The sequence below is a fragment of the Zonotrichia leucophrys genome, chromosome Z, assembly GCF_028769735.1.
Source record: "Zonotrichia leucophrys gambelii isolate GWCS_2022_RI chromosome Z, RI_Zleu_2.0, whole genome shotgun sequence".
Taxonomy (NCBI): Eukaryota; Metazoa; Chordata; class Aves; order Passeriformes; family Passerellidae; genus Zonotrichia; species Zonotrichia leucophrys.
Genome location: NC_088200.1, coordinates 28,685,096 through 28,708,837, shown reverse-complemented (window position 1 = coordinate 28,708,837; position 23,742 = coordinate 28,685,096). Strand labels below are relative to the sequence as shown.

At 37.8% G+C, this 23,742-nt stretch overlaps 1 protein-coding gene across 6 annotated transcripts in view; it reads left to right on the top strand.

Annotated features, from left to right (window-relative positions):
- Positions 1-23,742, top strand: part of ARL15 (ADP ribosylation factor like GTPase 15) — a 244,918-nt gene that overhangs the window by 30,825 nt on the left and 190,351 nt on the right. For 2 of the 6 annotated variants that reach the window (XM_064736163.1, XM_064736164.1), the window contains exon 3: positions 416-472. The exons of 3 other annotated variants lie outside the window; for them this stretch is intronic. In XM_064736163.1, coding sequence (XP_064592233.1) covers positions 419-472 — 54 coding nt within the window. In that variant the 5' untranslated portion in view covers positions 416-418. Of the gene's footprint in view, positions 1-415; positions 473-10,297; positions 10,344-23,742 lie in introns of those variants that run through there. One more of the 6 variants, XM_064736166.1, reaches the window with a different exon arrangement.

The window sequence follows — 23,742 nt, the reverse complement described above, 5'->3', positions numbered from 1 at the left end:
GAGAAATATAAACATAGAAGCTCTTTACAGTCCACTAAAAGGCCAAAAAGAACTCCATTAAAATGATTCTTGCAGATTGTTTTTAAATCAAAGTAGATAAAAATAAATGAGACTGAAAGCTTACATGCAAGTTATTAATGTTGTGTACAGGCATTTTTGGGATCCTTAGATAAATTGAGACCTATAATGGAATACTGAACTAGTGAGTGTGAAGGTGTTGACACCTCTGCACTTAGCTGCTTCTGTATGAAAGGTAGTATGTATCTGTATAACCTGAATTTATATGGCTTTTTTCTAAGACTTCTAATACAGCTTTGGAAAAGGTGTTTCTTTCAGGGGAGAGGGGAGAGATGGGAAGAAAAGTAATTCTTAATAAACAGCATTCTTGATAATGTTTTTATTTTAATTCCTTTAGACTATGTCTGAATGTATCCAGCTCTCATTTGCTGTTTGTAGAATTGGCATTTACACGGTAAGGCAATGTTCTAACTAAGTATTTTTGTTAGTGTTAATGCCATTTGAGTGAAAAGAAGTTACTTAAGTTTTTAAGGATTGGATTTAAGTTATGCAGATAGCAAAAGGGATTTGTCATGCTAGTTTGCTTAAACAGACTACAGTGGATTTTTGTCCTTTCAAAGATTTACTAATACCAGAAGAAAAAAAGTATCCTCCACTTTAGTTAAAAAAAGGTAAAGAAAAATTCAGCCAGCCTTTTGAGGTGTAAGAAAATTTAGAATTCATGGGCATCAGTTGCTGAAAGTTCTTGCGTAATGTAATTGCTGGAGCGTTTATGTACATTTGCCATTAAATGTCTATGATGTGTGAGTAATATCACATATTAAAACATGTTAGCTGAATGCACATATTGTAAGTTTTTTCTGGAGAGCCTTAAAATTTTGGAAATGCTTTTAAGTTAAACTTAGCAAAACTTATATAAAAGAAATAAGAAGTTTACTTCAATTATGTATTCCAAATATGCTAGCTTTTTTTTTCTGCTCCTGGTTCTTCCAGTTAATGTTGAGAACACTTAGATGAATGGGGTTTTGTAGAAATTAACTTTAATTAATACATTACAATAATGTAGTGTATACAGAGCTTACACAATGTATATGACTAGATTTCTCAAATCATGCTTCATATCCTGGAGCTTTTGGAGTGGGAATGCTGCTCCTTCTGTTAGCACTTCTCAGGAGGAAGCCTGGAACATACTTTTGACTGTATGAAGTGGTATTGGGTGAGTTTTGACTAATAGTGAGGAGGGCTATGTGCCATCACTAAATCTTACTTGAGAATAGAATCTCAAAGTTTAACATTTGCTTTTGTTCACAGAATTTGGTTCGAAGTAGTGTTAAATATCTGCATGAGGTTTTTTTCCCATAACATTTGCCTGCTTTCTGTTTTCAACATCTAAAAGCCTTTTAAATGGTAGAAAAGATGAGTCAAAGGCATATTTCCTTATGGTATTTAAATTTTTTGGGAGGACTTTGTCTAAAAATTATTGTGTGATAAGAGTATACTGTCTTAAGGATCAGAGAGGGTTTCAGTCTGAGGTTTCAATGACTACAATATACTCAAATGGTCTGCTAGTTCTTAAGAAGGGTAGAGTAAGCTGCTCAAATTATTTTGAGAGAATGTCTGAGTATAAATATGTGTGAATTATGGACCTGTGTATGAGAAGGTAAAATGTAGTGCATCCTGTGATAGTCGTCAGTTCTGTTTTAGTTTAAAATAGGTCAAGTGTTGTCTATATACTCAAGTCCTCTGCTAAGTTGTGGTAGTTGCAGTTATAGTGATAGTTAAATAAGTGGTATCTCACTCTGACCAGCAAAATACTTAATTTTATCAAATGTTTTAAATTGAAAAATAAAACCAGCTTGCTGAATTTATTAAAATGCTGAAAGAAATTGATTTCATTGACTGCTGGTACTTAAGGAGGGATAGTGAGGCTTCAGAGCATCTGGAGATGCAGCGTTATGGCCACAGTGTACCAGGCAGGGCATGCCATGTAAAGTGCATTTGAAGGCTAAAGCAGTTTGTTTAGGAAAATGCTAGCTGCAGAGAGTACTTGCTTACATGAAATGCCTCTCATTGGATGACTGGAGGGTAGGCTTGTACAGTTTTGGTGTCATAGCAAAAACAGAGAGGCCTGCTGAAGTGAGAGCTGTGCAGAAGGACAGTGTGATAGTTTCTGCCTCTGCACCATACCCTGCTTGTGCTTGTAACTGTCACCAGATTTGTTACTCAAGTGTGTCCAAAGTCTGGCAGCTGTTAGGTACTGAGTGCTCCATACTGATGTCAAGAAGCAAACCCCCACAAAACTCCAGTTCATATTTCCCTTCTAATTAATTCCTTGGGTGTTGTGCTTTCTGCTGCGTGGTATTTTGCAGATTCAGTTGATTTTCCATTTGTTAGCTAATTGATTTTTATCCAAAATCTAAGCAGTCTCTCAGATGCCAGTCCTTAGCAGCACCATGCGTTCAGCTTGTACTGAGCTACTAGGACACTTCCTGTTCTGCATGTCCTCATGGTACAGTGCTGCAAGTAAGGCTCTTAGTCCTTTGGACTACAGACATCTCAACTGTTAGCCTGTTATCAAGCTGCTTATCAGTAACACTCTAAAGCACCCATTATATCAACTGCACTACACCATTAAATTGGCTTCCTGTTTTTATGGAATGTACAGGTTATGAGATGGGGGAAGAGTTTATGTGGTGATCTATGGCAAAACAGCCAGTGCTGCCTGCCATGAGGAGAAAACCTACATCTTTGCAAGAATACAGGAGGAGATGTAATGCCTATTTCAGGTGAATTAACTAGATGAAGTATATACCCTTGAAGGGAGGAAGAGCAAAACAGAGGTGGTTAATATGAAAACTATATAGATTTTTGTAGGAGTCTGAAACTGATAGAGGTTTCTGTCTAAAAGGAAAACATTATCATAAACTCAAATGAAAACTTTTGTGATTAAGAAATCAACCAGCCAGTGAAAATAAAACTCAACTTGTTTCACATAGCTTCTCTCAGAAGTTTTTCAGATGCAGGTTTCTGCCTCTTCCATCATACTAGCATCTGCATCAGATGTGTCAATTGGATGTGTGGGAGCAGGCAGATAAATTTGTAAATCTGCATGACTGTGGAGACTGTAAGCATTTGACAGCTTGTAGCAAAGGCTATAATTTATTTTCTTTCTGTTTCTGATTTAATTTTCTTAATTAGGTAAAGATCCTATTAAAATAATGATAGAGAATTCTACCTATGTGAACCTCAGAGGGAAAATAGTCCACTTTTTTTGTCTTGTAAAACAGTTTTTATGATAGAACACTTGCCACCTTTATGCATATTGAAACACTTGCCACCTTTATACTTCATCTTGGAAACAGTGTGTGTGACTGTGTGCATATACTCTGGGAAGTTCTCTGATACTCTGTCCTAGCCCTTGCGACTTTTTTCTTTTCATCCATTTGCATATAATTTTAAGGTTTTTTTCAACAGGGGTAATAAGGCATTCTTTCTGTCCCTAACCTTTAAATGTGACTGCAGGAACATGCAAATTGTAATTTTCACATAACTTGTTGTTTTAGATAGAAAAACAAGGACAAAACCCTCTACAGGGGTCAGAGCCATGCAAAAATACCTGAGGAGGCCAAGTGGAAGCATGGTCTTTTACTGGTGTATATTAGAAGGTAAAATACTGAAAAATGCATTTTCCTGTTTCAGGAAATTCAAAAGTAAGTTTTTCTTGATTTCAAAATATGGCATCAGTAGATAAATAATTTTGTTTCAAAGCAACACAGGGATAATAAAAAGTTCCCTGTAGCTCTTTCTGCTTTCAAATGCTGGATATGGCAAAAGCAATGCACTGTGGCAACATTGCATCAATGCTGGCATCTTCTTCCTGAAAATCATGAGTAACTGATATTTTAGTTTTAGTAACCTCTTAGCTTGAATTTGAATGCAATGAGAAGTGGAAATAAATTATGCATTTTTACAGCTTTGCTTGCTATAGTTTGTTTATGGTTGGTACAGTAAATGATACAAATGTGCTTTTGGTTTTCTGGTTTACTTTGGACTTACTTACATTTGTCTTTGTTTATAGTGATAAATTCTTGTCTTGAAATGGTTTGGCTGGAATCAGCTGTTGTGCTAAGGAATTTGTCTGATGTTAGAAAAAACAGAAATAACATTTACTCATGAAGTGGTGGAGAGGAAGCTCTTTAAAGAAGAGAAATCAACTAAATGCCAGCAACTAAAGGCAGCCATGAAATAGGAGGCAATCATGGGAACATGCCTGGGAGATTCCTGGAGTCAGCCTGTGACTTAGAGTGTGGAAAGCTTCCTATGAGACTCTTCCCCTCCCTAACATGGTTTCCCATTGGAAAACACTAAGTTAAAGTAATAACCGTGTTCATATAGCATATCCTGCCTACTCCTCCCTTTCCCATGTCATGTCCTTGACATGAGCAACATAACAAAAGCACAAAAGTGCAGCAGGAAAAAGTCCTTTTATGTTCTACCCTTGGGGAAATGTGGATAATTCGATTCACGGTCACTGCTGATAGTCTGTGGATAGCCTGTTGGAAAGGAAAGGTCTAAATGTTTTTAACTTCCAGCCTTAAATGAAAGGTCCTTGCTATCAGCCGAGTTTTGGCAGTGATTTGCATTGGGTGGGACTGTGCCTGCTGTGTTGTTGCAAACCTGTAGTCAAGCTGCTTGAACCATGCTAGTTGTGATTTGTGTTGCTACCAACCTAAACAGGAGAAAGAGGGGCAGAGAGTCCTGATGCATGTGTCACTCTGTGCATGTGAACGTTAGATACATTGTGGATTTTGTACTATAGTACTATAAGCTGAGACTTTCTTTTCTACTTTTCCTGAAATAAAGGAACAGGTACAGCATTTTTTGAAATGAGGAAAGTAAAAACAGGTAAAGGGGGGGGGCCAGGAGAGTGGATCGGAGTACAGTTCTCTTCCCTGTCTTTCCACAAAGTTCCTTGGTTAAAGTGAACTGTGCTGACATTGCTGAGAGTCTCTTCTTGTGGCCAGAGCTCATGTTACCTGCTCAAAGAGCTCAGCAGCCTGGTGCAGCCAATGCTGCTGTGACAGCATTGCTTTCCTGGGCTACTCATTGGCATACACTGGGTTTCCAGCGCTTTGCGAACCTCTGACAATTAGTTACTGCTTTCACTGAAAAGGTATGGTTTGCCAAATCAGCCAGTTGATTTTTGTCAGAATCTCTACTGGACAATTTGCAAGTTGGAATAGAGCTTTGTCCTGGGCTAGGGACTTGAATACAGGTTTTGTTCCATCTGATTTGTCACTGCTGTCCATGGCTCCTTCCTGCTTTAGAGAACAGCAGTGTTGTTCCACAGGCTGTTAGCTTTAGGGGAGGACAAGAGGAAAAGCCCAGATCATCATTACAAAAGTCTCTAATGTTTTCTGTTCAGACAGGATGCTGTTTGATTTGCATTTATCAAAGCTGTGGGGTTAGTTATCCTGTACATGAGTGCTGTTTTGCTTTTTCTCTTTGGAAGTCAGGATTCCTAATCTTCATTCTTGCTTCCTGTCCAGAAAACAGTTATGTAATGTGTCGTCAAATGTATTTTGCCTTCATGGTGCTCCACATGGAAAATAAACTACTCTTGTTAGGCTCAAGTGATGCAGAGATTGATGGTATGAGCATGGAATTTTTCTGATTGCCTCTGCTGAGCATCCATTTTTTGTGTGTTTTGCAAAGTAGCCTCTTTAATTACAAAATGAAAAAAAAATTAATTTAATATGGTAGGTTAAAAGGTAATTTGTAAGTACATTGCAAAGTAAAAATATTCAAAATTTAGACAGTCTCCTATGAAAAAAATGATCTGTTTGACATCAGAGGTGCCCTCAGATTGTGGACTTTGAAAGATAGCAGGGGATTCAACTAATGTTGAATTAGTGGCAAATTGCAAATATATTACTTCACTGTACCATTTGAGTTATTGAGCGGGTGAACTAGAAGTGGCTCTTCAGGGGAAGTAAGTTTTTTCTTTCATGTTCTGTAATCCTGTGGCTGGGACCATGCATAACAATGAGATGTGCAGAAGAGCAAATTGATTTGCAAGGACTCCTGACTGGGCAATTCTAAGTTGAGATGAAAAGCAAGCTCCCTGTGATTATGGTCAAAGTTGCACTCCCTGCTGTTTGTGCACATGCAATCATATCCTCTACCTTGGGCAGCTGGATAAGTAAGAATCTAATAGGTGATCTGCAAGTGGAAATAGGGAGCTACAGTAATATGTGCCACTCATAATATTTTGCATGTAGCTGCAGGGCTTTTTTATTGCTCTGGTTTTTTTAGTCATACTCTTGCCAAAAACTGTGTTGCTTTTGCGTATGAGTTGTAAAGTATTTGTTGCTAGTCTGTATTTGCCTTTAGCAGTAATTGGAAAACCACAGAGCACTAGAAATTATGCTTGCAAAATAATTGCATCTTTCACAAGACTACATGTTTCAGTGGAAGTGGGAAAAGTTTGTTCTGCAGCTCCAAAACTTTTGTTCTGTGAGCTCAAAAATTGTCTGTTAGTCTTAGAGTGAGAGAAGATTGCTTTTTCCTGTGAACATGCATGCACTGTATCCTGAGGCCATCAATGATAAGTTACTATTATGATTGCTACTGTAAATAGTTCCACTCTGTTTTCTGAAGACATCCTGTGTTTGTTCAAGAACAGGTATCTGTTAAGGGAAGAAGTCATACAAGTGGATAGTAGATTAAAAAAAAAAAAAAAGGAAGTCATCAAATGCCACAAAATTAAATCTGTTCATGAGTTATCTTTTTTTTTTTTTTTTGTGGCTTCTAAGTCTTACCATCACTATACGTATATCCATGGTGTTTTTAGTTTTTCTTCTAACCCTAAAATTGAAAATGTTTGCCTAGGTGTTGAAGTTAGTCTTCAAAGTGGTTTGCTGAATATCTGTTGCTACAGCTTCTTTATAATTCTAGTCCTCTGTCTTCAAAGTCATTTGAGATTGTATGTGTAATTAAAACCATAAATGTTTTTGGAAAGGCTGTTCTACAGCATCCTTTAGAGTCTTTTAAAGTAAATAGTGCTTTTAGATCTGCCTTCTATTACAGTGTTTGTATTTTGATCAGTTTGATTATATTGCATACAAATCATAAGCCTAGTTATATTTTGTCATATGAAAACTTTTGAGTGCCATTTCATTTTTATAGCAAGGATTTATATAGTACAAAACCGTATTGAATTTTCACTGTGTTTATATTGCTGGGTATTATGTTGTTTAAGAGTAGAAAACAACAGTGTTTAATAGATGTCATAAATTCATACTATGGTTCCACTCTTATGACTATATATACCTAAATTTCAAAATGAAGCTTTTAAAAAAGTGTTACTAGGATCTCAGATGCCATTTTGGGCAATAGATCTTTAGGAAATGGTAAAAATGTGAGAGGTGGTATAAGAATTGTCTTTTGTCAGAGAAAGCAAAGCAACATACAGCTATGACATGGTGTGTTGTAACCAAGATTTTAAAATTCTCTTTCTGGTATTGTCTCAATTGCCTGTGTCCATGCAGGCAAAAATCTAGTACCTCAATTTTCAGCAGTATTTGTCTCGAGGCTTCCCAAACTTACAGCTTGATTTTTTAGCTTTATATAATGCTACCAGTGAATGTTCTAGACCTGCCTTGTTTCACTCAATCCTTCTGGTTACTTCAAAACCTCACTGACACAAATTATTTGTCATGCAATTATTTTATCATGGACTGTCTTGTGTTGGAAGGGACCCGCAAGGATCATTGAGTCAAACTTCTGCTGCTGCACAGGACAGCCCAAAAAATTCCAGCATGTGCATTTTCAAAATCCTTCTTGATTTGTATACTGGGACCTTTACACATTACAGAAAAATAACATTGGTGAATCTTCAGATACAATCCTGCAGAGCTTCTCATCTGAAAGAGGGTTTTTTTAAAACTAGAGTAAGGAAACAGGAACAGCCAATGGAATGAAATGTCCCACTTTCTCCTCTTCTCCAAATCAATGTGTAATTTAAGAGAGGGACACACAAGTCTGCTGTATGTTTCCTGGGCTTCCAGCTGGATGCTGGTGACAGAACTGAGAGTAGCTGCTCAGTAGCATTTTCAAAACTTCATTTTAGCCTTGGGCACATACTGGCACCATGTTGAACAGATCCATAATCTTCCAGTGATTTCTTTTACAAAACAAGGCAACATGTTTCCATGCTGGGACTTTTACAAGGACATGTAGTGGTATAGGACAATGGGGAATGGCTTTGAACTGAAAGATTTAGGTTAGATGTTAGGGAGAAATTAATTGATGTGAGAAACTGTGGATGTCCCATCCCTGGAAGTATTCAAGGGTAGATTGGATGGGGCTTTGAGCAACCTGGTTTAGTGAAACATGTCCTCAACATTAATAAATGTTTCATTAATAAATGTTGCATCTCAGGCAAAACCCACGACCCATCTTTTTTTGCTTATCTTTGCCACAAATTCCATTAATCATGGATTTTTTTAACCACTCTTTACACTGTAATGTAGTCAGACAAGACACACTTTACCTTAATGGAAGGTAATTATTTGTACCCCAATTCTAAAAGCGCACACACTTCCAAAACATGTGAGATTTTGTTTCTTAACGAGGCCCATGTTGTGTTAGTGCTGTCTTGGAGATCTGCTTACTTCATTAAGTTGTCATCTTGGATTTAGTGGAAGACATTCCAGTGCAATTTTCTGGAATACATACGTGTAAGTAATAACCCTTGTGTACACAGTCATGCCTAGAGGCCTGACAGAGGTTGATACTGTGTTCCATAGTGGCTCGAGTCTCTGCTGTGACAAGCAAGCTACAGGCTAACAGGGATTACCTCAAACACATCAGTGTATTGGGAAACCATGCAAGATCTTGCCGCGTGCACTTCTTGTCTGTGTGTGGAAAAAGAGGTGGAATTTGTTGTGAAGTTGAATCTTTACAGGCAAAAGATCTGGAACCATGGGGGGAAAGTAAAGCAAATGTCTTGATTAAGACTTGACAAAGACTTCTGGTTGCTTACATCAAGATTTGTGTTTCAGATGCTTTTGCCTTGCTCTTCACAGGAGTTGTGTGTTGTTTTTTTCTCTGCTTGAATTTATTTGCCATGGAAGAGAATAAGTCTGCTAAGGGAGAGGCTTATGAGCAGATTGGGTTATATAGTGGGATGTTAAAAAGAAGTAACTCTTGGTTTCAGTGGTTCTAAAACGCTTTTCGCCATGCCATCTCGCTTGACTTTGAACAAGAACATGATTCTGAAAGGGATCAAGTCTGGAAATACACACTTTGTCGTGTCAGATTAAAAAGCAATGGCCACGGTAGGTGAGAACCTCAAATACTGGACCTCAGCCTTGCAGGAAAGGATAATATAGGGATCATAAAAGAGAATTTTAAATCCAAATAACCCATAAATAAGAAGGTCAAAACATGTATTTAAAAAGAAAAAAGAAGAAAACCAACTGAAAACCCAACTCTAAGTAGCTAGAAAACCCAAAAAACAACTACTGTGGAGTAAACTAAGTTGAACTGAGGCTCTGGAACTATTGGATAATCAGCAAGAAAACCACAATAAAAGAAACTTTTGTTTTAGGTGTGTTTTGTGCTGAGCCTGTAATTAATTAATCTTTTATAAGCTATCACTCTCCAATAATAATTTAGAGGTTGACAAATCAGCTCTAGATGGAGAATATTAATAAAGTTCTTAGTAAGTACAAAATCTGAATGTATTCAAAATGCCTGTATAACTCTTTCTCCTGATGGTTTTATTATTCCATATGCTTGTATTCCCAGATCTCACAGATAGTGGCTCAACATTCCCAATGAGACACAAGATATTTTGTCTTTCAGCAGGCTAAACTGAAGTGTAAAATGAAAAGAATTTACTGATATTCCACAGGAAGTTTATGCAAGACCTTGTGGTTCTGACTCACAATGCATGCCTTGGCTTATTGGTGTCTGGGCATTTGAATACTTATATAAGCCTTCTGCTGTTTTTATAATTGAAATTAGAACATAATTAGAATGAAAATGTTGTGATTCCAAATTTGTTTGCAAATTCTAGCATGAGATTCAGAAAGAGGGGTTTTGTGGCTTCTTTTGTGGGAGTTAAGGATTTTCTCTTTGAAAATTCTGTAGTGTGGGAAGCTCTTTCCTGAGGAAGGAAGATGTTAGAAAATCTGCTCAAGTTCTTGAATAATATTGCAAAGAATGCCACTTAATTTCATGTTGTCACTTCTCTGTTCTTCTCTGACTTCTTTCAAGCTTTCTTTACATGGCTGCTTTATATGAGATACGTGCGCCAGGTAAGCTGGCATCATTTTTTTCTCCTAGCATCTGATTCTAACGAAGTAACCGTGTTTTCCCCATATATGTTAACTGTGGTATTGCGTGTGACCAGGGTTCATGATTTGCTGGTTTTGATTCCCTGTTCACCTCATTGCTGGAATATTTTTGTTAAGAAAAGCTGCTTGTGTTATATTTCAGCATGTGTATTGCCTGCTTACTGTAGCAACTGCCACAGGGAATGACTTCTTAAGGAAAAGTGGAGGACTGAAAAGAAATTATCAAAGTGGTATATAAATTTTCACTATTATATGCTCAGTGTGTTGAACTATTGCAGGTCTCTGTGTTGCTGTTTAAGCACTGGATACTGCTGTATTCCTTAGCTCTTAAACTGACATAAGTGACTTTCTGTTGGCTTTGTCTGTGTTTTGTACTGAAAGTTGACTCCTTATTTGAAGAATAGGCTTTGAGTCTTGGTGGGGTTTTCCAAGATTATTTTGGGATATCAAAAAGCGTCTTCCTGTAAAGGTCTTTTTAATGGCTGTTTTGGGTTGGACAAGGTTGAAATACTTTTTGGAAGAAAGGCTTAATAGAGAAAAGTGTATTATAGAAAGATGACTTAAACGATTTATGTGTTGCTGATGCAAAAGTTCATGGCACAGGTTGTGAAGTATAAGAAGCCTCAGAAACAGGGAGTCTCCCTTAATGCACAAATGTTTCTGTTTTTCATGTTCACATGATAACATCATAACAAATAGAGTTGAAAGGAGCAAGAGTCATCTAATTAATTCCTGGCTCAGAAGTGGGATGAACAATGACCAAACCAGTTCTGACCAGGCTGCTTTTCTGAAAAAAACCACATCAGGTTCCATAATCCCTTCTACAAACTCTTCCTGAGCTCAACTAGCCCTGCTTTCTACACACAGTTTTTCTAAGATCTAGCCTAAATTTCTTGTTAGTATTTCTTGCTTCAGTTTAAACTTTTTAGCTCAAGGTTACATGGGGCTTTGAGCAACCTGGTTTAGTGGAAGCTGTCCCTGTCCTTGGCGAGCAGATTGGAATTAGATGATCTTAATGGTCTCTTCCAAACCAAACCATTCTATCATTCTTTGTCTTATAGACAGCAAAAAGGTGCACTCTGCTGGATTAAAAACTGCCTGGATGGCTGGCCCAGAGAGTGGTGGTGAGTGGAGTTACATCCAGCTGGTGGCTGCTCATCAGTGGAGTTCCCCAGGGCTCAGCACTGAGGTCATTTCTGAGGTTTGCTGGAGGGCAGGAAGTCCCTGCAGAGGGATCTGGGCAGGCTGGATCATGGTTGAGGCCAATGGTGTGAGGTTCAACAAGGCCCAGTGCCAGGTCCTGCTCTTGGGTCACACCAATCCCAGGCAGCTCCACAGGCTGGGGCAGAGTGGCTGGGAAGGAGCTGGGGGTGCTGGTGAGAGCAGCTGAACATGAGCCAGGCTGTGCCCAGGGGGCCAAGAAGGCCAATGGCATCCTGGCCTGGATCAGCAATGCTGTGGCCAGCAGGGCCAGGGCAGGGATTGTCCCCCTGTGCTGGGCCCTGCTGAGGCCGCACCTCCAGTGCTGTGCCCAGGGCTGGGCCCTCACTGCAGGAAAGGTCCTGAGGGGCTGGAGAGAGTCCAGAGAAGGGCAATGGAGCTGGGGCAGGGTCTGGGGCACAAGTGCTGTGAGGAGCAGCTGAGGGAGCTGGGGCTGTTTGTCCTGGAGAAAAGGAGGCTCAGGGGTGACCTCATCACTCTCTACAGCTGCCTGAAGGGAGGCTGTGGCCAGGTGGGGGTCAGCTTCTTCTCTGCCAGCAAGCAATATGATAAGAAGAAATGACCTCAAGATGTGCCAGGCAAAGTTCAGAGTGGATATTAGGAAAATGTGTTCCTAATCCACTATTTGTACTTAAAATCCACTAATATCCACCATCAATATTCCACCATGGAAAGGGTAGTGAAGCTTTGGAACAGGCTTCCCAGGCAAGTGGCTCATTCACCGATCATTGGGGTATTTACAAGATGTGTAGATGTGGCACTAAGGCATCTGTTTTAGTGGTAGACTTGGCCGTGCTGGGTTAATGCTTGGACTTATACATCATAAAAACATTCTCTAACCTAAATGGTTCTAAGATTGTTTCCTATGTATAAAAGTAAACTTTGAACTAAAAAACCCATTTCAAAATGCATCCAGCATTGGATGGCATTTGTTTAACAGGGAGTATGACTTGCTGTGTCATTAGATTTCAGTCCTTAATTACTTGCATTTCATAGAACTGTAAAAAGCTTGTGTTGGTCTCACTGAAACTGCAGGAAAAACAAAAACTCTCCAAAACCACTCATTTTTTAGCATTAGAGAATTAAAGCATTTCTTTATTCTGGCCATTATATTGTTATGGCCAGGATATGCAACAGAAACAATTTCATCCCCACGTTGCCTGGGTTGTGCAGAGAAAATCATTCAATCACACATAATTTTTACTTGATTTTTCACATGTTGATACAGTCAAAACTCAAAGAAATTAATTGGTTCAATATTCATTGGTCCCAAGTTACACAGTTCTTTGTATTTGGTTTCCAATTGGTTGTTGATCTCTTCACCTTTGATGGTTCTCATTCTTTGTTTTCTTACCTATGTTTTCCCAAACCAGGAGTCTCCAGCCATGCCAGGGGTGATTTTGGAGCCGATGGTCATTAATGGTCCTTATCTTTTGTGTGTCTTCTGTGTTACTCACAGTCTGCTCAGATGTTAAGTCCTTTGAAAGGAAACTGTAAGTCCTTTACCCTGGGCAAAGGTGAACAAAACCCCTGACTAAAGTTATATAAAAAATTTAAACTTGTATCATTTCCAACAGGACATGTCAGGAACCTTAAAGATCATCCAGTTCCAGCCATCCTTCCATGGACAGGGACACCTTCCGCTATCCCAGGTTGCTGAGAGTTCCTTTCAACCTGGCCTTGAACACTGCCAGGGATGGGGCATCCATGGCTGCTATGGGGAACCTGTGACTCACCATCTCCACAGTGAAGAATTTCTTCCTAACATCTGACTAAGCTTCTTCTCTTTTAGTTTAAAGCCATTGCCCCTTATCACTCTCCCTCTTATTTATTTATGTATTTATTTTATTCATTTAGTTATTTTTGGTTTAGTAGTTTTATTATTGTTTTATTATTACAGACCAAATAACTCCAGTGAAGGTGTTTGCTATGATCTTACAGAGAGAACTCATTCTATTTATGATTTAGCACTCAAAAAGTTGCTAAAAGAAAGTCGGAAATGTGTCTATAGGGCTAAGCCAATATATGTGATTTTTATGAAATGTAGTGTTCTTTCTTTTTTTTTTTCCTTTCTTTTTTACTGCCAAATATTTGAACAAATTGTAAGTTTGCTTCACGTTCTGGTTGCATGTCACCAAAAGCCAACTATTGGCCGTTATACCAGGACTCTCTTCAACTTTATCTTTGGACAGTTTTTGCTATTTTTTGTAACTTAATGTTTTGGTAACAAAACATTAGATTACAAAATTATCAGTTTTCTAGGTTTTCTCTTAATTTGTACTTTAATTATATGGTTCTACTTACCTGAATTAGAAGTTTAAAATCTGTTAGAAGGGTAGTAATTTTTTGTGGAGGAGAGTTTCTTGATTTCCTCCACCAGTTTTTGATTGTTCCTGAGAGCTGAAGGGGCAAATAGCAGTCCTTACCAAGTAATGTGATTTTTTTTTTTTTCCATTGCTGTCACTATCAAAATGGCAAAGTTGAGCTATGTCAACTTGAGCTGGTTCTGTATTTTTACAAGACAAGATACTGTGCAGCTGGTTTTAGACTATTATATCTTTGAAATAGCCTTATACAGTTTCTGATCAGCAGGTCCTAACTGTCTTATGAGGTGAAATTAATGTTAAACTTCGCAGTTTTGTAGGAAACCTAATGTGAATTCCCCTATTTAAAACTGAAGTGGAATGAAGTTCAAGAGCAAGGAGAAGAAGCTGCTTAGGGAGAAATAATAATTTATTTTTTTAAATTACATGGTGGACATGTAGAATAAGTCTTCAAATTGAGTAAAACCAAACTCAGAAAAATAAAAACCACAGGAATGAAAACTAATTTTCAAACAGTACATTTCTGTTGGCATATTTTCGAGCAACATTTGTAAACAATTTGGTTTTGGGCTAGTTCCTATTCTGTAAAATTAAAACAGAAGTAGATTGTGTTGTTAAATATTATTAAAATACTGATTTTTGAAGAGCATATTGATTTAAAATAAAGCCCAAATATACAAGTCAGCCTATTTTCAATGAAGTGACTTGAGACAATTATCTAATAATTTGAGCAGAAGACTATATACAATTTCTGCCTTAGAAGTACCTTTGCAATTGTGAAAGAAAACATATTTGTAGAACTCAGCATCATATGTGGTTTTTTTTTCAAAAAGTGTGAAAGCAGAACGCTTTCATAATGGCAGTTAACATTATGAAATATATTTTACAGTGATTGTGAGATTAAGATAATTTAAAGAAACAATCTCTGTATGTTGAGGGCTTGACCTGCACTTCAATTTTGGAGGGTTGATATGGCTTGCTGTGCTTTTTTGGAACTTGTTGGGTTTTTCTCCTCCCCCATGTCCCAGCAGATAAGGCCTTTCTTGGCCTTCTTTTATAGAAATACAGTATATAACTTGAAGTTCAGATTGTATTTTTGTGCTGAAATATAGGATTATTCTAGTATATGATGTTTTACTTGATTCCAGCAATAGTTCTAAGAGAAAGCAAAAGCAGTTATGTATGGGTCCTGAGGTATCCTGTGCTAGGTTGTATCAGATGAATGTATATGTTTGGAGTGCCGTTTGTCCTGTAGAAAAAATCTGAAGATAAGGAGTGCCTGAATGTAAGCTGTAACTTTTTTGGTAACCTATCACTTTAAGTAAGCAAGTGCCCAAAGTGCAAGCAAGCCTCAATTACATTTCAGTGCTGTGATGCTATAATTAAACCAGGGAAGGGTCCTTGGCAGGGCCCAATTCTCCTTTTTCAAGGGTTATAAGTCTTGGGAACATGCAGAAAGGTGTAGAAAAACACCTGTAGCTTGGCAAACAATAGCCTTCTCTGGCAAAACTTGGGTTTGTCTCAGTCAAGCTACATAGACCTATAAACAATAACATGAGTATTTTTTTCTATAGTTCAATATCCCTTTATATTTCTTTGTTTAAAGCTGAAAACCAAGTGCTTCATGAGGAAACGATAAGGATGACTTTATTTTTGTTGGGGAAATCCAGGTTGAGAGTTCTGAGTTGCCACAGAGTGTGAATTGGAGGATATAAGTATGGGGGCCCTCCCTATTTTAGCAGAAGCCTTTTTAAAGCTTTACACAAAGGGGTCTGTGGAACATGAACTAAACTTTTTTTCTAAATGGCTAAACAGGATGTAGATATAAATAATAATTCAATACAAACTTATTTTGGTGGAGCTTTCTCACACACAGCTTCTTGTGTATTGAGAAATGCAGTTTCCTTTCAGAAACAGTTTTTTCACTATTTTCCGGATGGTGCTTAAGAAGAATTCATACCATTTAAAAACTATATGAAACCTCTTTTTCCAAGGTGCTGTAATTTCTTTTTGCTAACAGTAATTTTTGTTCTTAATCAAAAATCATTCTGACTTTTCTCAACTCTCTGCAAAATATTAATGGTTGAGCAAGAAAGTGGTCAGGTACTGGAGTTGAGACTTCTCATACGTACCCTGTTAATAAAACAAATGTTTGTATTCTGTCTTTTTAGAGCGCTCCTATTCTTGAATACAAGTTGAATACTAGTTTAATGACACTTCCCTCAAAAATTGCATGCTGATTTGTTGTAACAATAATCACTCTATCGCTTTAAGCCCCCTTATTTTTGTTTTAGTTTAAATGTGCCTGCTCAGTAGCTTGTCTGTGGTTTATTCCATGCAGTCAAATCACTGTTGCTGACATGCACTTTCTACATAGCAACGGGGAAGTCCTTTGTGAAGTTACCACAGACAGAGATTTAACAGGGAGGCAGTTGCAGAATGTGAAACCACTTCTAATTTTGGCAGTATGCTTGACTGTTTAATCTTCATGTTGGAAATACTGTCCTACCTTGAGGGCAGATATCATGGTTGATGTAACCTGAAGAAAATAGGAAAACCTCTGATTGGCTATGATAGGAGAGTTGGGAAATACTATTGTATGAAAGCAGGAAAGAAATGCTTGTCAGTCTTGTTGACATTTCATAACATCTTGTTCAGACAGGCTAGTTTTGAATCACTGGGGTGTCTTCAGATTTAAAACACAGTGGGAGTGAATTTAGGCACAGATGGGTTTGGTTGGTTGGTTTTTTTGGCAGCATACTTTGTATTAAGTTATTTCTTGCTTTGAGTGGTCTTGCCACACAACTGGCTTTGTAAATTTTTATTCCTTTTTATTCTCCTGTATTATCTTATTTTTTAAGGTTAACTAGCTAAAATGTTTCTTTCTCCTCCCATTTGTCTTTTGTAGTTAAATTTGAGATAATTCTCATAGCAATACTACTCCTGGCTAACCTTATATGTTTGCTAATTTCTTGTGTAATTACTTTCAAGCTGGACCTTTTTGTCTCAGCATAAGTGTTTTCCCCTTCTAGTCACGACTAATTTATAATGCCTAATTCTTTCTTATGAGTATCTAAATTGTTGAGGGGAACCAGGATCAGGTTCTCTGTCAGTGCTGGTAAGGGTTTTGTGCTTTGCCTTCTACATTTGCCTTACCCGGTGTTAGGGATTTATGTGCTTATTTTTGCATTTCTGTGGCTCAACTTCTGCTTCACTCAGTCATCTGCTTTGATTAAATCATATGTTAGCCTTCTACTTCTTGAGCTATGTCTGAATGGAAGGTCACTTGTGACACTCAAGCTAACCTGTTTTGTCTATGGATCAAAATCCTTCTGTGTTACTGCCACTCTGTTTTGTATAGACAGAAGATTTTGGGTAGGATTCTGAGACCCAAGAGGTGTACGCATGCAGTGTGCACTCATCCTTTCTTTGCCTTTTCCATGGTGGTTTCTTCTAATTGTTACAAATTTAATGCTTACTGCCTCAAGTGCTTGGTCTGCAAGGTGTTGGTAGGAATGTCTATAAAGTTTTTTTGTTTTCTTTCTGTTCTTACCTTCCTTATTTTTTTTCAAATTCTCTTCTTTTTTTTTTAATGGTCCTCCTTTTAAGCCAGTTCCTTGTCCTCCTTTTAAGCCAATTCCTTGTCTAAGCCCTGACTTGTTAGGCTGTGTCCTCTGTGAGCTAATGACTGCTAAAAGTTCTCTGTGAGTCTTTAGTTATTATGTTACTTGATTTTTTCCTAAAACATTTTCTCACTAAAAAATTATTCCTCAAAGAGTTTTTTTGGCGTTTACAAGCTCAAAACATTGGCAATTTATCCTTTTTATTTTCTGGAGAAGTGCTAGTTTTCTGACTTTGGAATTCCTTTTTGGTAATCTTTAATCTGCTATGAGGAATTGAGAGATGACTTGAAGCTCAAAATATGTCCAGAGTTAGGAGAACACAGCAAAGTGGGTCTTCAAGATTGAGATTGTCCATCTCCTTGTATGAGTAAATCTTTATATGAATAAATCTGCGCTTGTGGAAGATGGAAATTAGTGACTCAAAAATGATCCTATCTAGTCTTGTGTTCCCACTGAAAGTAGGAAGAGCACAATGCTGAATCTTGAGTTTACCAAAAGTGGGTTTTACTCTCTGTCTAATGTGTATCTCTCCTGCCTCTGAGTCTGCTGTGAGTTCTTACTCCCAGCTTTTTGAATACACACTGCTGATTGGTTTTCTTCAGTCTACAGTAAAAATATCCATAAATTCAGGGCTGTGGTTTTCAGAATCTGGTAATACGTATTCTCAGAGAATTTTTTAATGACATCTGACAATGATTTGAGCTCAAAACAAAAACCACCCCACCTACCTTTCCCAAATAGAAAATAAGAGGAAGATGAGAGGATGGGAGGAAGAAAATTTTTGTTTTGGCCTTTTATCTGGTCATCTGTGGGATTTGGGGAAGATGTATATTCTTGTGCTGACCAGTTTGTTAGTTTGATGAAAGCCTTTTCTAAGGCATTGAAAGGAGTGTGGAGAATGGAGGACAGTGGTATCAGGGATCTCAGTTGCCTCGTCTCTGGTTCGCATGACTGATTTCAATTTGATTGTTGGATCTGAAATCAAGAATATGTTTTTTTCTGAAATCAGAAAAAACATATTCTGGCCTGTGTTGCTTCCTTCATTTCCACTATGGTTGGAGGTGGTTTGCCTATGAGCTGATAATTTTACCTGCTCTGCACCCTAAATGTGGAGATCAGGTGTTGATAATAGCCTCCTACTGTCAATCCCTTAAGGCATTTGACTGAAGCACCTGGTGGCTGAAGTAATTTAGCATAACTGAAGCATCTCTGGGTCTGTTTTATAGTAACATTTGAATAAAATCAATGGCATACGTGTTAATGATTTGAAAACTCTGGTGTTCATTTCCAACTAATTGCACTTTTTTTGAAAATTAGTACCAGAAGCAGTGACAATACTTGTTGTAAGCAAATTACTGATGTAGACATGGTCTGTTCTTCTTCCTTAGTCCCAGTCATTATTTTGGTTTATGCCTGTACATTGCTAATTTGACTGTCTCGTACAACATTCTGTAAAATTTCTGTCTGCTTCAGTTGTCTTGCTGCATGACTGGTCATAAGAAACATGTCCTACAGAGCTATTTCGTAGAGGCTGTGTGCTTCTATACCATGTGGGTATTGCCTGAGGGCTTAACACACTGTGATTGCAAAGCAGTGTTTGCTTATTAAAACTCAGAAGAGTTTATCACTCACAGTGTGTATGGTTTCATGTAAAAATACTGAGAAAAATCCTGCTATGCTGTGGAGAGTGGTTATAAACCATGCAATTCCTATCTGAAAAATCCTAGTGATTTCCCTCCTCTCTTCCAGGACTGTGGGTTTAGATACTGTGAGACTGTGTGGTCCTTCTCTGCCCTTATTTTCACTTGGACATTCAGCTATTAAACATAACATTAGTTTATTTTTCCTAATTCTCCATTTTTGCAGAAAATAATGGAGAATTTAAAAGAAGCAAATATTGCCAATTCTCCTTAAATTTTACTGATGTTTCTCAAAAAAATCTTGCCGACTAGTCTTCTCCATTCCCCAGCCCTGTCTAGCAAGAGTCTACATTACCAGTGGTATTCATCTTAACTTCAGCTGCTACTAGTAACTTGTTTCTTCCAGGTCAGGAGAATGAGAAACAGCTGCAGTTCCTGGATGTAGGTGCCAGGGTTCACACCTTGTCCTGAAGTGGCTGAGCTGTGGCCAGCTGAAGGTAGATGATTGTTCCCTGGATAATATAAGTGCATCAGTAGCTACCGTGAATTGTGTGGTTCAAATCTTAATTGGTACTATTGAATCTGTTGACTGGCAGACTCTGGGCATAAAAATTAATATTAAAATACTGTTTTGTCTTTTGTCAGATGAGTTGGTGCACAGAAATGGAGCAGACTGTATCATAAGTTTGTGATACTAATACATAATTTGAAAACTAATTCTGACAAGTGGACTCATGGGAAATGACATTGAATTGAATGTTATAAAAGTATCGTTTGACACTGCCTTGGTGTGTAAACCAATTTAATTGTAAATCAATGTGGTTGTCTAAACTGCACATGAAGTGATTTTCTAGATACCAGTTCAAAGGAGGAAGATAATGAAACCCAGAAACTGGGTATAGTGCAATTAAAAGAGAACAGATCAGCTGGGTTGCAAAGGGGAGGTCTGTGCTCACTTAACAATTGAGTGCTTCATATATAAGTGAATTTGAAATAAATGACCAGTGCAGCATGAATGCATGTTGAACGAAATAGCTACATATGAAGACTAGAACAGAGGGATAGTATGTAACTCAGCAAAATATTTGTGTGTGTTACCTTGACAGGCAAACTGAGAAGTGATGAAGATATGGCAATTAGTGAAGTGGACTGCTATGACTGGATAAAACTTACTGATCCTTTCTTTTCTTTGGGAAAGAAGCAAATGTGGATGCTAGAAACAGGATAGTGATGCAGTTTGATAAATAACTGTTTTTCCTTTACTTAAAGCATGACAGAGCTTCTTCCCATCTATCTACTAAAAATGTACGGAAATAAAATACCTCTGGCTCTGTTTAAAAACAAAAAAATGTGACAGTTTTAAAATCCTTTCCATTCTTATTTCAAAGGCCACGACAGCATTTGGGACTCTTTTCTTAGAATAATTACATTAAAGAGGAAAATTAATTTTTGTAGAGGGTTGAACTTTTTTTTAGTATGTAGAGGAGCTTGATGCTGTAAGATCATGTTGAAGTTTAACAGCATTTGAAGGGCTAAATGTTTATGTGCGTATTTCATTATATTTGCCTTGAACAGCAAACAGTCTGAGAGATATGAAACCTCAGGTTTTTATGAGGTAGTCTACAAACAATATTTCAGAGCCTCACACATGCATACTTCAATGCTCTGTTGTACATTTTGTCTTAGCAGCCACTGGCAGACATAGAATCACAGAATCAATTAGGCTGGAAAAGAACGAGTCATGGAGAGCACCTTGTCAACCAGGCCATGGCACTAATTGCCACATCCAGTCCTAAACACTTCCAGGGATGGTGACTCTGCCACGTCTTTGGGCAGGCTATTTCAATGCTTGACAACCTTTTTGTGAAATAATCCCTCCTGATGTCCAATATGAACTTTCCCTGGTGCAGCTTGAGACTATGTCCTCTCTTCCTGAAAATTTGTATGGAAATCTATGTTTTACTCTTCTTACTAAAACACAATCTGTCAATGTCTATTCCTAAAATCAGTCAGCCTTTGTGAAGTTGCAGTCTGTTTCTACCTAGTCCTGTTAGCATTTTCTACTCACTGCTGAAGGTTCTGTCCTAGGATTAAAAAAAAATAATTAGTCTTCCCTCCCCTTTGACCAAAGTACCTAATAGTAAACTCAGCCCGATTTTAACACATAATCAGCTATAACCTTCTGGCTTTGATTCAATGCTGAAGATACAGAAGGACTTTTACAGCAGTAACTTTGGAACTGGCAAAAGTGTGTGGAATGTTCTGGTACTGATGACAAAAACCACTTCCCTGTCAGTGTGCTGGCATCTGATTTCTTCTTCTTAATTAACATCTAAAACAATCTTTGATCTGCATGGAATGGATGGAGAGAAGTGTGGTTACCTGTCTTAGCTGCTAGAACATAGTTAGAGTGCTCCCATATTTGCTCAAGTCCAAGTCACCCAGTTTAGTTTAAAACACTGTCTTCGTTAATTTATGCATTGTCTCTTTCTGGGAAAGCAAGTGGAGATTTTGCAGGTATTCCTTTAAATCTGTCATATGAGTGACATTCTCCCTCAGAAGACCTATACATCAAACTCTTCCAGACCATTCAGAATTTAGGAGACATTAGAATTGTCTGTTTGCAAAGCTGGGCTATCACAGATTGGGAAATATACAAGCTAGATAATCCTGCCTAATTTGCCTTCTGTGTTTCATGTGTGTTTTGGTATAGCCTTTAATTACCTAACATTGCTTTGTTTTCCTTCTTCCTTTCCCCATTGAACCCATGAGTCATTCATTGCACAGGATGGGTGGTGGTAATTTAATTAGCTACTGCTAACAATTGTGGAGAAAAACTGAGTTAGATGTTATTGCTTCAAATTCTTTTTTGCTGTTTGTTCTGAAGCAGGATTAGAACACAAAGATGGCCATATTACGTCAGCCCAAATACATTGTTTGACCAGCAACGTGTTTTACAGGAGCTGTAAACAAATTCCTATGAAATTATAAGAACAGGAAATGTGTATGCACTAATGTTACCTGATAAATTACAAGTTTGCAACTCTTTTAAGGCCAAGAGATTTTGGAGTTTGGTGTGGCTAATGTTCTTTTATCATCAGTAGATTTGTGTCTCTGACTATGTCCAGCTTCTTCAAGAAGTCAGGAAGAATACATGGGCTATAATACACCATCTATTAAGCTGGTGGTTCAGGTGAACTATCAGTTCCACAAGGAACCACTCATGTCCTTCTGGAGTTGTGTCTGATAAACTGGACTCAATGGCTCTTAAACCTTGTATGGGAAGAGATGTTTGCAGTTACCTCTACCATCACCCTCTAGAACCCACCTAAACATTGATATGTGTGTCAGACCTCTCTAAAATTCTCTTTTCCTGAATAAAGAAACTAAGATTGTGTAGGTTTAAGATTGCTTGAAGGAAATGTTATCCCATATTTAGACAATCCTTTTTTGTCCTTTTTCTACATCTGTTAACATTTTTGATTTAATGAAAGTAAAAAATCTTGGGTATAGTCTTAGGTATAAATAGGGTTATATTGAAAAACAGATTTACACCATGATGTTCCTATCCTAATTCTGTGTTTTATATTTTTTTAATCAGGAGCTAAACTCTTGTTTTAAAGGGATTGTCATAATCCCAGATCTTTTTTTCTGAGCAATAGACCATATCAACTTATTAGGACTGCTATAAAGGATCTACATGTAGATCACTTTATTTGTTGAATGTCACCTTCCATTCTGCTGTCTGTTCAGTTTCACACTGTCCCTCCGTGAAGCTTTACCCTGTACTGCTTTGAATAACTGGATGTTTCTTGCTGCTTACCTTTGCCACAGCAGATCCATCACAGTTCCTTGAGAAATTTTGCAAGTGGCCTCCCTGCACAGCATAATTGACCCTCTGGTTTCCTGACACTTCACCAATTACTCATCCATACAAGGCTTTTCTTTTTCTGTCACGATGACTTGGGTTTCTTCAGCTTTTGAAGAATTTTCTAGAAAGCTTACTTTGACTTCTTAGAAAATACACCTTGACCATGCTTTTGTGGGTCTTTCTGTGACAGTCGTGGGTACTGTTAGGGTACCTCATAAATGCTGAATTTTATTTATTCATGTTGTAAAACATCTTCAAATATAGAACAGAGCATAAAGTAGCTGAAGTCTAAACTGTGTAATAACTTACTTCCCAGTTTCAGAATCACTCATTTTTTTCTCTCAGTTTTCCTCCCAGAATTCTCATCCTCCTGGAACATGCCATCATTTCTGCTACATATCCATAATGCTGGCTGTAGCAATGACTAGTTCATCTCTAAGTCACGCTCCAGCTAAGTCATACTCCTGTTGGGTATCTAAAATAGCATGTATCTTTGAAATGTGTAAGTGTTCTAACAGAGCCACTCCATGGCAGAAATAATGGAATTACATTTACCAAGCTGGCAGTCTTCTGTTTGTCCTGAGAAAACCTCTTTGCCTTGTTCAAATTTCTACAACAAACAATGTTGCATAATCTATAGATTTGTAAAACAGACTAAATTTGCTGTAATTGTCCTGTATA